General features: G+C 31.1%; 1 protein-coding gene across 7 annotated transcripts in view; it reads right to left on the reverse strand.

Annotated features, from left to right (window-relative positions):
* LOC145277647 (fasciclin-2-like) overlaps window positions 1-15,204 on the reverse strand; it is a 248,853-nt gene that overhangs the window by 109,171 nt on the left and 124,478 nt on the right. For all 7 annotated transcript variants that reach the window (XM_080129239.1, XM_080129237.1, XM_080129238.1 and 4 more), the window contains exons 3-6: window positions 10,110-10,246; window positions 8,827-8,961; window positions 2,737-2,874; window positions 139-251 (exon numbers count right to left, since the gene is read on the reverse strand). In XM_080129239.1, the coding sequence (XP_079985365.1) occupies window positions 139-251; window positions 2,737-2,874; window positions 8,827-8,961; window positions 10,110-10,246 (523 nt within the window). The remainder of the gene's footprint in view (window positions 1-138; window positions 252-2,736; window positions 2,875-8,826; window positions 8,962-10,109; window positions 10,247-15,204) is intronic.

Here is a 15,204-nt window from a genome sequence, read left to right on the forward strand (position 1 = left end):
GTTCAAAATTAAAAATAAGTAGGTCAATCTCTAAATGGGAGTGAAACTTATGAGAGATAAAAAGGGTATGCCCCCTCCCCCCACCGCTACTTTCATAAGATTTACCGTAGAGCAAGTGATTATAAATAAAGTACTAACTTTCATCCATGAATAAATTGGCTTCGGTTTTCCTTCAGCTTCACAAGTCATAGTAAAATCAGATCCTTTAATAGGATCAGACATAACTGGAGGCTTAGTAATTGTGGGTGGAACTGGAAAATAGAAATTAAAAATAAAACAAGTGAAAAACTAAAAGATTATGAAAATGTAATCAAAGTGATAATTTTAATAAATTTTTTATTAACATTTGATTTTAAGACTTAAAACATTTGTATTAGTTACTGTCTTTTAAAAGAAAAAGAAAAATCTGCTTTTTTTTAAGATTTAAAACAAAAAAATTTAAATATTTTCATTGCCCATCCCATTAAGCATTTCTTTATAAAGTACAAAATCTGTCATGGCTTAGTAGCCCAAGCCACATGTGGCACCAACCATGATTAACATCTCCATAAGGGATTTCACATTTCTGATGGGAAAGATGATTTACAAAAGAAAAAAAATGTCAGAACCTGATAAAAACTTTTTGAAAGTTGAAAGCTTGTGCATTCTTTAAGACAAACAATTTATTTTAAAGCAAAAAATAAACAAAAACATACATTGTTATTTGGTTTTCTAATTTTTATACTATATGGTGACTGGATACACAAATGTAATATCTTCAATCAAAATTTTTTAAATTCTTTGTGAAAGATTTTGTTTTTAATTTGATTGTAAAATATTTTTAACGCTTATGCATTATTATTCAACATACACATTGATTGATTTCCAAATTAAGAAAATGGTCATAAAAGCAAACTTAGTTTATGTTATGCTATCTAATCAGAAAGTGTGTGATCACTTTATATTATATTTATACTAGCGTGGGTGCCCGGCATTGCCCGGGTGTTTATAGGTGTGTGTTGAGAAACAAAAAAGTTGTAGTAGGTAGGTAGGCTCGAACCCGAGGCCTTGACGCGAACGTGGAAAATAAAGTGTGAAAAAACCTGACATCTTACCGCTTGGCCACGACGGGACAGTAACTAAACAACGTTCTAATTCAATGATTAAAAAGTTAAGTGACAGGTGTGCGTAAATTTAATGAGGTCAAACATCACGCCATAGGGGAAACTTAACTTTGGCTGTAAGCCAGTTTCTGTTTATTTGTTTGTTTCCCCACAAAATGTTGGGGAAAACCAGCTCCCCATAAAAAGGGGTCCAACTGAATAGTAATTGTCTGATATGATGGGGTTTGCCTGCATTGATCAAAGTTCATTGCTTTCTGCATGTCTCCAGCACAAATGCCAAAGAGCTGCCTTTGCTACGGATTCAGTTTCACTTATATACAGAAAAGCCAAACAAACACACGGCGAGTAAAAAATATTGTGAAAATAGTGTGTAAAAGTTGCTCAAATGAAAGATACATAACCTTGTTTTGTAAATCGTAGATATTATAATCTAGGTAGTATATAAAAAATTGTAAGAGAGCCCCCACCCTTCCAAAAACCTTTGCCAGACATACAAAAAATGTGCACACACTAACGCACATTTTACCTTATATATATATATATATATATATATATATATATATATATATAAAATATAAAGCTGATTGTCTGCGTGTGTGTGTGTGTGTGCCTGGTCACGAATAGGCTCCTATATGGTCGACTATTTTAAAAAACTGATTACATATGATAGAATATGTATCGAGACGCAAGAATGGGTAGGTTTGATCTGACAGAACGGTGGTTCATTAAAATTGTGGGATCTGCGTTCGCGCCTGGTCCACAAAGTATGGGAATTAAAAATTTAAAAATTAAAAAAAATCGTTTACAAGTGTTTTTGATATAGATATACATAAGAATACTTTGATAAGTATGTTTCAACTTAAATAGGGATGATATAATAAAAGTGTGGGGTTTGCGTTCGCGCATGGCCTCCATAGAATAGAAATATGCACAAACTTTAATAAAGACTTTTCATATCTATCTGTCTAAGTATACTTTGATAATTATGTTTCAGTTTGAAGAAATATGGTATAATAAAATTATGGGGTGTTCGTTCGCGCCTGATCTCCATAGAATGGAAATATGTCACAAAGTTTAACAAGGTTTTTTAATATAAATCCACAGAATATTGTGATAAATGTTTCAGTGTGACCAGGTATGGTATAATAAATTATGGGGTTTATCTATTTTATTTTTACTTTCATCATATTTTGCTTTGGTTTTGATACGCCCAAATTCGAAGCTATCTCTTTACAACCCTTCCTTTTCATAACCTATCATACTTTCATAAATCAGAGTCCATTTTCTGTAGGCTGTTTTTTAACCCAGTCAACGACGGGTACTTTTGCTAGTGTATATATATATATATATATATATATATATATATATATATGAAAAACTGGTCCCCAATAAATTCATTTTATTTTTTTTTTAATTTATATTTATCATCACATTTTTCAGTTTATATATATAAAAAAATAGAATATCATTTTTCAATTTGGATAAACTAGCATACAACGATAAAATAATACCAAATTTATATTGCTGAACACATGGGCTGAATTGAATAGGTCCCTTCTTGATTTATTTGAATTAAACTGAATAAGACAATGTGTACCTTAAAATTGAAAGAGAATAAAAACAAGGTACTTACTTGTGACTTTAACTTCAATATTTCTATCAATAAATTCTGATCGAACAGTGATTTCACTTTCAATAACATAATTACCATTATCAGCCTCGGTAATATTTTGAATTACAAGGCCATCAGGCTTAACATGATAACGGCCACCTGTTAAAAAAAAAAAAAAAGTTTTGAAATTAAAACAAAAATATATATATAAAAATAAGATTTTTAAAAATATTATTAAAGGCACAAACAAAATGGTAAGAAACAAAGGTTGAAGTCATTCACAAAATATCAAACTTCAGCATAAAAAAAAAAAATGGAAATAATGAGGGTAATTTTTTATATGACACATCAGACTTTTACAGATCCATTCTTAACATGAGGGCAAGGTGGGGTGGGGCGGGGCAATTAACTATTGTGTACCTTTGGGGAAGTTTGCTAAGCCACAAAATAAAATTTGTTGTCACAGAATCTCATTTTTATTTTTTGTTAAAATCCGATAGGTGTGATAGTTAAAAAATAAATTCTGTAGGTATTTCCTTAACAATTCTCCATAGGGGAAAGAAGTAGCTGTTTCAAAGAGCAGTTTTTTTTGTTTTTTTTGTAAACAAAGTGGTTACCACATATCAAGGCCCAAAGGCCATTCGAGGATAAAAGTTAATGTGTGTGTATTGTAGTCATTGGGACAGTTGCATAATAATCGTTTTTAGCAGTAATTTGGTATAATTAGATTATTTATGAGGATGGTTGAATAAGAACGTGTTTACGTTGGACTTTAAAACAGTAATATTGTAGTCAGCTGAAAAGCAGACCAGTAGAACAAAGTTCCACAAGTGAGCAGTTCTAGGAAAGAAGGTTTGTTCATGGAATCCATGTTTAGGTTTAGGTACTGATAGAGAGTGGGGGAATTTATTGATAGTGATTTTGACTAGATGAGTGTTTTTTGTGAAGGCTTGATTTGGGGGGGGGGGGGCATAGATTGGAGCTAAGTCGAACACTTAGTATAAAAATAGCGATAGAGCAGGGACAGGCTTGCAACATATCTTATGTGGGAAAGAGGTTGTAGAGAAGAGAAAAGGGCATCGTCTACCAAATTACGAAGTCTGTTTCAAACTCTGTCAAAGCAGGACGGGGTGCTTTGAGCAGCTCCTGTCCAGAGGTGGCAACATATTCCATCCTAGTACGTACTTGGTTCTTATACAGGTAGAGAATTGTTTCAACAGTGAGTTATCTACTGGATCAGTAGAATGCACCAACTATTTTTCCAGTGACCTTGGCAATGGATTTGTGCGCCATTTCAGATCAGGAGTGAAATCAGATGTAAAAGCTTGTGTAAACATGGAGTGTCCTCAAGGTGAAAGCTTTTCATTTCAATAGGGACCAGATGTGGGTCAAAGCGTTGATGATGGAAAGAGAGGAGCTTGGTTTTCAATGTATTAAAATTAACAAACCATCTTTTCCCCATTCCACCATGTACTCAAGATCAGAGGAGAGAGAATCAGAGAGATCTTAGTTGTTTCTAGTCCTAGAAGTGTTGCCATAGATAGCAGTGTCGTCGCCATAAATGTCTACAAATGATCTAAGAATGTGATTTGGGAGATCACTGATGAAGATTAAGAAGAGTGTTGGACCAAGGATGGAACCCTGGGGGACGCTGGCACTAATATTATGAGCTTCTGATTTCTGTCCATCAACCACTACTCTTATGAACCTATCAGATAGGAATGAAATAAAAAGATTTTATCAGCTTATTAGTTACAAGTCACTGGAGACTTCCTGCTTATGATGTCATATATAATATGTAACCCTAATCTTTAATTTCTAATAAAAATTTTCACTTTTCTGCTTATTAACAGTCTGTGAAAAATTTAAGTTCTTAACTTTATTTTAACCCACTAACAACCAATCTTACTGTCATTATACTTATTAAGCACAAAGTGATGTTTTTTTAGCCCCCTCCCTCCCCAAAGAATGCAATGATTTCAGTTTTTCTTGTTATAGCATTTTCACATTTTTATTTGATGTTTGAAAGTGACAATTTTCAAAAAGTACTGAAAATATTTTGCACTAGTATTAAAGTGATGAGATTATGTAAAAATAACTTTTGTTGGAAATTAGAAAATTTGCTGTCTTCTGGGTTATTGTTTGAAGTGTCAATTTTCACAGTGTATATAACTAAAAATCCAAGTTTAAAATGTGTGAAAAATTCTTACAAATGTACTAAACATCATGGTAGGAATAATTATTATTGGGAAAGGTCAATAATTATTAGACCAAACCATTCAAAAAGGCGAATAATGATTAGATCAAACAATTGAAAATGATCAATAATTATTAGATCAAACTATTGGGTAAGGTCAATAATTATTAGATCAAACTATTGGGAAAGGTCAATAATTATTAGATCAAACTATTGTGTAAGGTCAATAATTATTAGATCAAACTATTGCATAAGATCAATAATTATTAGATCAAACTATTGGGCAAGGTCAATAATTATTAGATCAAACTATTGGGTAAGATCAATAATTATTAGATCAAACTATTGGGTAAGATCAATAATTATTAGATCAAACTATTGGGTAAGATCAATAATTATTAGATCAAACTATTGGGCAAGGTCAATGATTATCAGATACAAACTATTGGGAAGGATCAATAATTATTAGATCAAACTATTGGGTAAGGTCAATGATTATTAGATCAAATTATTGCATAAGGTCAATAATTATTAGATCAAACTATTGGGTAAGATCAATAATTATTAGATCAAACTATTGGGAAAGATCAATAATTATTAGATCAAACTATTGGGCAAGGTCAATAATTATTAGATCAAACTATTGGGCAAGGTCAATAATTATTAGATCAAACTATTGGGCAAGGTCAATAATTATTAGATCAAACTATTGGGCATGGTCAATAATTATTAGATCAAACTATTGGGTAAGATCAATAATCATTAGATCAAACTATTGGGAAAAATCAATAATTATTAGATCAAACTATTGTGTAAGGTCAATAATTATTAGATCAAACTATTGTATAAGATCAATAATTATTAGATCAATCTATTGGGCAAGGTCAATAATTATTACATCAAACTATTGGGTAAGATCAATAATTATTAGATCAAACTATTGGGAAAGATCAATAATTATTAGATCAAACTATTGGGAAAGATCAATAATTATTAGATCAAACTATTGGGTAAGGTCAATAATTATTAGATCAAACTATTGCATAAGATCAGTAATTATTAGATCAAACTATTGGGCAAGGTCAATAATTATTAGATCAAACTATTCGGTAAGATCAATAATTATTAGATCAAACTATTGGGAAAGATCAATAATTATTAGATCAAACTATTGGGTAAGGTCAATGATTATTAGATCAAATTATTGCATAAGGTCAATAATTATTAGATAAAACTATTGGGTAAGATCAATAATTATTAGATCAAACTATTGGGTAAGATCAATAATTATTAGATCAAACTATTGGGTAAGATCAATAATTATTAGATCAAACTATTGGGTAAGATCAATAATTATTAGATCAAACTATTGGGTAAGATCAATAATTATTAGATCAAACTATTGGGTAAGATCAATAATTATTAGATCAAACTATTGGGTAAGATCAATAATTATTAGATCAAACTATTGGGTAAGATCAATAATTATTAGATCAAACTATTGGGCAAGATCAATGATTATTAGATCAAACTATTGGGCAAGGTCAATAATTATTAGATCAAACTATTGGGAAAGATCAATAATTATTAGATCAAACTATTGGGAAAGATCAATAATTATTAGATCAAACTATTGGGAAAGATCAATAATTATTAGATCAAACTATTGGGTAAGGTCAACATTATTAGATCAAATTATTGCATAAGATCAATAATTATTAGATCAAACTATTGGGTAAGGTCAATAATTATTAGATCAAACTATTGCACAAGATCAATAATTATTAGATCAAACTATTGGGCAAGGTCAATGATTATCAGATCAAACTATTGGGTAAGGTCAATAATTATCAGATCAAAGTATTAAAAAAGGTCAATAATTATTACATTAACCAACTTAAATATTGGCCAAAATCCCATTAATCCTTGAAAAAAATGTATAAAAAAATAATTTTTTATAACAAATTTATTTCAACAGTTAACAAATTAAATTTTCTTAATATGATTCTATTGCACACTGAAGATCAAGCTAAATTTTATAATAAATCAATTATAAAAAACTTTATTATGTAAAAAAACAAAACAAAAAAAACCTACAGAAATACAAGTTGATAAAAGGGCAAGCATTTCCTTAGTATTTTATTTGATAAAATTTTCAACATGACTGATTTTGTGTGAAAAACAACTTAAGAACCTCCCACAATCCTGAAGAGTGGTTTTGTTCAAGGCAGGATTATCTTTATTCAGATGTACAATATTGTACACGTGAAATTTGAAAAACATTGGTGCTTGTCCAGAATTCCTCCATATTAAAAAACAACAATAAAAGGAAAATCTATATGATGTATAAACTTGTGAAAAAACAAAAACATATTTGCAAAATCACATAAATATATCAAGTTGTTTTATTTTTATATATTCTTATATACATCAATGAGTATCTGAGAAGTGACTGTCTTGCTCTCCTTTTTTTTGGGGGGGGGGGATTGTACAAAACAAGGGGAGGTAACCTAACAATAAATCATACTTATTAAATTTGTCACCTGCAAATTCTCATTAATCGTTTAAAAATAGTTTTCTTTATAAAAGAAAACTATTTGATCAATTCACGTAAATTTTGAAATATGATATTTTTGTTTCATCATGAGTATGCACATCGTAAAGATTTTTCTTTAATTTAATTTTTTAATATAAAAGAAATTCTAGACAAGAACCCAACATTTTTCTTTTTTACATAAAAAATAAATAGCCTATCACTGAAAATAGTGACCTAACTTGAAGTAGCTTGGAAAAAAAAAAAAATACAAATGACACAAAAGAAAGAACTGAACATTTATAAAATAATAAAAAACATTTTATTTGCATCCGAATTTTATAGAAAAACAAACACAAAAGGTATCACAAGTTCAAATTAAAATGAATTTCACTATATTTATTTATTGCGGAATATTATTCTTATCTTTATTAGTTGTTTCACGTTTCGGCCAACAATTCCTCTGGCCTTCGTCAGGTGGTAACCGCGACGGATAGGAACTTCGAATCTCCTAACTGCATTCTCAGCAATCACTGCCATCCGTAATTGTTGTATCAACTGTGCTACGGGCCCTGTGGCGCAGTTGATAGAGACATTGAATCTCTACGGTTCCAGATGAGCATTGTCTGAAGATAGCGGTTTCAATCCTACCCAAAGCCGGCCAGAGGCTTACTTGGCCAAAACGTGGTGAGATGGCAACAACTACAGATGGCAGTGATTGCTGAGAATGCAGTTAGGAAATTCGAAATTCCTATCCATCGCGGTTACCACCTGACGAAGGCCAGAGGAATAGTTGGCCGAAACGTTGTGAAACAACTAATAAAGATGAGAATAATAGTCCACAATAAATAAATTAATATAAATAATACTCATTTCAATAATGAATTCCAATTAGAATTTCACTATATTCATTATAGAATGGAAAGGAAAAAAAAAAACAACACAACTGGCAGTGTCAAACCGCCCTCTTGTCGATACAACGCACAAGTCTTTTTCCCTTTCTTTCCACAACTTGCAATTCAATCCTCGTGTATTCAATATTATCTTCCACCGTTCGCTCTCGTTCTAAGCTCTCCAACAAAAAACTCCACTCAACTCCTGCTTTAGAATTTGTCCCATTTAACAGTTACCAATTGTGTACATATGCAAATTAATGGCATACGTTCACCAATCAGTGACCTACAAAATTATGCTTGTCTTTTCTACATTTTCTGCTGACATTTTTACACGAGGTTGTTTGCAAGATTGATTTCTATTACATTCACCCATTCTAAACTAAGCTGGTTTGTGATATTCATTAAAAGATTCGGAATAATTTGATTTAACTTTTTCAAGAGGAAGAAATTCACAAAGTAAATAATTCAAAGAAAATAATGCTTACCAGTCTTGATAATCTTTCCTTTGTAATTCCATGACACTTCTGGAACGGGATCACCACTTGCTATGCATCCAATTTTAGCATTGGTATGGATAATAGGCTGTTGGTACGTACTACAATTCAAGAATGCATGTTTTTCTGCAAATCAGAAGAGGAATACAATATTTTAAGAGAATCTTGTACACACAAATATATATTAGCAGGGTTATTCAGATTTACATAAGACAAAAGTGTAACATAACTTATATCCCTTTTACTCTACTCCTCTTTCTTCGCCCAGCCCTTCCTCTCTCTTTCTCTAGACATAAAAAAAATATCAGAGCTACTACCCTTTATATGATAACATTGAAAGATGCACATACATCTTAATAACATTAAATGATGTTTATTTGACCTCTAAATAATTAATATTTTTTTGTTATTTAAGTTTTAATGTTATGTATCTAGGGTTATGCAGATTAAAAAAATACAAACTTTGTGGGTGTTTGTTGTGTATTTTTCAAGTTTTGACTGGAAATATGGACACTTGCCATATATATATATATATATATATATATAACTCATCCACTTAAATAAGACATTTCCAAATTGGATTAAAATAATGGAGAAAATCATGGAAGAATACTATCTTGAAGAACTTTTGCCAATAACATCACTGTGTGTGTTACGCTTCAGGCACATCAGGTAGCTGAATGGTGTTCACATAATACAAAATGATCACAAGTTGTGTTCCAAAATTAATAATGATCTGTTAATTAATTTAAGTGAATCCTGTACATATAAATATATAAACATATACAGATACCCAACTTTGTGGATGTGTGAAAAAAAAAAAAAAAAAAAAATTTTTATATTCAACATTTCATCTTTATTAAAAGACTTCAAGATGATTAATTTGAAAAATAAAATTAAATTGCAGTTTGGTTTTCCATTTCCACAGAATAATGAAAATATACACATTGTGTGTGTGTTATATGGACAAAGATTAAAGAGAAAAGTTAATGAGTGTCAGCTGATGAGGAAACACTGATGGTCACCAATGGCAAAATTTAGATAGTGTTTGATAATTTAAGCTAAACAGGAATTTGTTTATATCAGAATTAAAAACGGCCATGTTGTAGTCAGCTTGAAAACAGCCCTGCAAGCAATCAGTTCTAAGAAGGAAACTTTATTTTAGTTTTGGGAACAGATAGAGAGGGAAATTGTTGACAGTGGTTGTAGAAGGGGAGTTCTTGTTGTTTTGTAGGGGTTAGAATAGATTGAAAGCTAACACAACTAGCACTTACTGTATATTTTTAGATTGATACTCTTTTCCAGTGGCTTGCCATCAAAAGTTGTATTGCAGGTGTAAGTGCCGGCATCCTGAGCTGATATGTTTATCAAGTAGACCTTGGAAAAATTAGATCCTTTACGGATTTTTGTACTGAAAAGAAAAAAAAGATTTTTATATAAAAAATATGAAACCCTTTCAAGTTAGATTTATGACATGAAGAACTGCAGTTTCTTTTTATATCCACAAATTAAGAGAAAGAAAATATTGTCCAAGTTAATTCATTGCACTAAATAATTTTTAAAAAGGTTAATTGGTTTTTAAATTTAAAAAAAACGGGAAAGAATCGGATGATGATGATTAAGCAGAGGTATTGGTTAGGATAAAAAGCAAAAGGGAGGATGATAAAAACAAAAAACTATGAATGATGACAAGAATGATGATGATTATTCTTTTTAGTATTACTGAGATGAATATGAATTTTATTAAGAAAATGATTGCAGGAAAGCAATATTTATAAAATCAAAACATTTGGAAAAAAGAAAAGGAAAAAAGAAAAAGGAAAAAAAGAACAAAAGATTCAATCCAAGCTAGAATCAAATTCAGTTTAAAGTGTTTTACAGGCTGACATGGATTGGACAGCTTTTAAAAATTGACTTTCGAACTAACCTACCTTTTGCCAGGTTTTTATTTATTCTTCTTTCTCTTAAACCCATCCTTATCACTCCCATGCTTTCTGTGCCCTCCCCTGCTACCTTGACTACATTTACTAACCCAAGAACTCTTCTACATTCTTTCAATATGACCAAACCAACAAAACCTATTCTGTACACATCTCCCTTATCTTGTCCAGATTTAATCTTCCTCTCAGATCATATCATTCTTATGATTTCTTTTCATACCAAACATGTCCCCAACCCTCACTGACCGGGTTTCACTTCCACATATCATCACATTGTGTACATATACTTGATAGATTTTTCTCTTGGTTGACAATGGTGATGCTCTGCTGGTTAGTAATGGCAGAAGTTTCCTGAACTTATTCCATCCAATACTAACTCTTGTAATCACACCAGAATCAATTCTCCCTGCCCTCCAATGGTATCACCAAGGTAACAAAACTTCAAGACAACCTCAATAGCTTCTCCATCCAAATATACTTCTGCAGTTAAGTTCTCATCAATGTCTTCAATTTATTGCATGCAAACTGGTTATCTTTCAACTTACCTATAATGTCATTGTATAAAGATATTTCAAGTTTTTTTAAGTTTTGCTTTTAGACATTGTTTTTTGTGTTATTTTTTAGATGACAAATTTAATTTATAATTCTCTTATAGTCCATTTGGATAAATGTACAAAATAAATGAAGCCATCTATCATAATTCTTCTTTCTTCTCTACCTAGTTGTAGCAAATGAGGTAGTGGGCAACTACACTCAAAGCTAACCTGGCAGCACTATCAAGTCAATTATGGAATCAGTATTTGGCTAGTCATATCATGTGACCTAGGTTAAGATGAGCAAAAGTTAGCTATGATAGTCAGATACATTGTACATGCTGAGAAGAAACCCTGTCCAACATGACTAACATAGCCGTTACAAATAAGTACATAATTGGCATTGTGAATAGCTGAAAATTCCAGTTCAGACATTAAAAAACTGATTAGAGGAGAAGTCAGCAGGATCATTCTTGAGTGATAGTCAACATAAGTAAAAGCTAAAGTTTGAAATAGAATTTTTCTCACTAAATAACCTGATCACTAAAGTTAAAATGCAACAAAAAAAATCATTTTAAAAAATTACATTTGATATCAGTGCCATGTCAAACTTTCCTTAACCCACAATTATTTTAGATGCATTTAAGTATCTATAATATTGGAATTCATAAAACATTCACCAATTGACACGTGTAGTCTGTTCTCGTTAAAGGTCACATGAATGGTCAAAAAATAAACCCAATCACTACACCATTAGATGTCAGATAAGCTATTGCATATAAACTCAAATGCTTCGACCTTCTACCTCTTGTCAGTTTAAATACTATGGTCATATCTATTAACAGATTGATAACATTATGACACCAGCTCCATTAAACTGTTGCAAACCCTCTTTTTATTGAAGTGCCAACATGCACACTTGTTAACAATTCTTCACACGGCAAAAGCTCACACATTTTACTGTTTTTGTATATCATTCTTTATTACTTGTCCAAGTAAAATTGTTCAATTAATACAACTGGTGTTCCTTTTCTTCAAGAACTGTCACTCCAAAACAATTGTCTCATGCAAGAATTGAACTTTGAGGAGGGGGGTGAAAATCCCTAACAAAAGAAATTTTACCCAGTGACCGATATGTTTTCTGTAAGTTTTGAATAATATTTTTGTGAGACTAAACTGAACATCCACTTTTGCCACTAAATGAGACAAACCTGAACTTTTGTCACTAAATGAGACACAGAATTGACCACCCATTTTTGTTTAACAACCACTGTTCGTGTTTTGAAATATTCCAGCTTAGAAAGAATATAGACAACAATTAAGAGAAGGAATCGCAGGAGGAGATAAAAATGCTAACAACAAAATATAAGTGATGTAGCAGAAACAAAGAAGCAAGCAATTGACATGAAGACAAACAACATCAATACAAGAGACATGGTAGCAAGATCGCAGCAAGGAGAGAATGCAACACGTGGAAGGAAGAGGGTAAGAAGAAATGTGTAGCAAACACCCAGGAAAAGGTATGAAGGAACTTTGACGTGTGCCCCTCTTACTATTTATATACAAGAGGGCACTTTAATGCTCTTCTAATTATAATAAAGTACAAACAATAGATTCATTCTTTTCTTTTGGTTGGAGGAAGAGGGGGTTTGAAAGCATGACAAAATTGAAAAGAACGACCACATTACAGGGAGTGTAAAGGAAGTGGCGGTGTTGGGAAACAGTTCAGAGGATCAGATCTGACCTAACATGTCAATGATGGATCAGATCTGATGTTTTTCTTTTTATTCAGAGGATCTGAAAAAAATGTCCAAGAGAGAAGAGAATATACGCATGAAGTGAATGAGGAAATATGAAGATAGTAGTTACAAAATGAATGAAAACTTATTGAATGCTTCAAAATGCTTTTTGTATGGAAACACTTGTTTAAAAGGCGAATTCACTTTTCTGAAAAACATATGTAGATCTAATTAAAATCTATTTAAAAGAAAGGAGAAAAGCTGCAAGTAGATTTAAATATAAATTGGCCTATTTTATAGCATAGACAGAGTTATAATATAATTATTAGGCATGTTGTCTAAACTGGGACCATATATGCCAAACATGCTATTTTCACATAAGCTGCCTTCGTAAATTGATGAAAATCAAGTGGCAGAGCAAGATAGCAGACACAGAGGTTTTAACATGATCAAGCATACACTATGTTGCAACAGCCTCAGGTTCATTGAGTGGGTCATATATGCCGCATGTCAGATTCAAGATTTCCAAAACAGCTTCTTTACAGAAAAAAAAAAAAAAAAAAAAAAAAAAAAACAACAAAGGACAGCAAAAATAATTCAAGAATAGCTTTGAAGAAGCTCCTTAAACAGTTCTGTTTGTATTCAGATTCATGAGAATGCCTAGCTCAAAACAAATGTCTCTGGCATACTGCAAGCCACAAAAAGGCTATGGCTGCTGAATCTGCATGCATTAAGAAACATAAGAGAAAATATGCTATTCAAAAAGACAGAGCAGTTGGCACTTCTGCAAGAGAATCATCTCATAATCCACTACATGCAGCAGATACTTCAGGGCTTGGATTGAACTACCAAGTCATCTCGGGGCTCACAAAACAATTACATGATTAAGATGATACTTTTTGCAAGTGATGGGCAAACATCACCATAATTATTATCATAATATTTCACAGATAGACAGGAAATAGAGATAGAGAGAGATAGAAAATGCAAGCATTATTTTCTCTTCAGACTAAAACATTTAAGTTTTTATGATGATGATTATTATGATATTATTAGATCTACAAAGAAGTGACAATGTTGACATGCATTTATAAACAAAATACCAAATTTGTTGAACTCACTTTGGTCTGAAATAAAGATAAAACAATGATCAGATATTAAAAATAATATTCATGCTGTAATTTAAAAGATAAAAAAAAACTTTAAGGCTGTAAATTAAAACAATATATTTTAAAACTTTAAAGCTAATAAAAAATATTCAAGAATTTTTAAATAATATATATTTTAAAAAAAGAATTTTAAAGCTAAGTTAAAAGACCTTGACTTTATATAGATTTTTTTTTTTTAATTTATTTTTACTTATTTTAAACTGTTTTCTACTAAATTTATAATCTCAAACGAAAAAAAAAACATTGAAAGAGGTTTGCAACAATTTTTCAGATATATTTTTTTGGACATTCGTTTTTCTCAAAAGTAAAATTGTTTTCAAATTGGGTGTAGAAATTAATATAAGTAATCAAGAGTTACCTCCCTTTCTTTTATGATTAACTCCCTTGTGGAGAACTCGATACTTAAGAAAGTGCATCAATTATTACAATAAAGCTTTCCACACGTCTTCACTCATTTGTCATTACATTATTTTCTGGTAATTCATGAATTCCCACCTGTTATTCCCAATAGCGATTAATTTTAACAGATCTCAGCATACTGATGATTTTGTTTCTTTGTTTAATGGCATATCCTTTGTTTGGTCGATAAATTAATTGAAAATATATAAAAAAAATAAGTATTAAACAGAGTACTAATCTCACCCGGATGGTTATTTTCACGTTTTGGCCAATCTAAGCTCCAACCTTCTTTAGATGCAGTTTTTCAAACCTGAGAATCTTTAGGTTGAACTCTAAAACCTATACAGAATTTTAAAATGAAATCTACTTTTTTAAAAAAATTCTTTTTTAATCACATTGATCACAACAAAGTATAATGACATTTTGACATAATTTGGGACCATGTCTACAGGGACACTTTGTAGGGAGTTGAGCAGCCAGATGTTTGTTCACATTACATTTAAATTTCTGCATGTTAGTACAGTCTGGGAAATATGAGACCAAGAGAAAATTCCTAAGTCTAGCAGTTTGCAGTAAGAAACTATTATAA

This window comes from Euprymna scolopes, chromosome 6, assembly GCF_053919585.1.
Source record: "Euprymna scolopes isolate OS-2025 chromosome 6, ASM5391958v1, whole genome shotgun sequence".
NCBI classification, from domain to species: Eukaryota; Metazoa; Mollusca; class Cephalopoda; order Sepiida; family Sepiolidae; genus Euprymna; species Euprymna scolopes.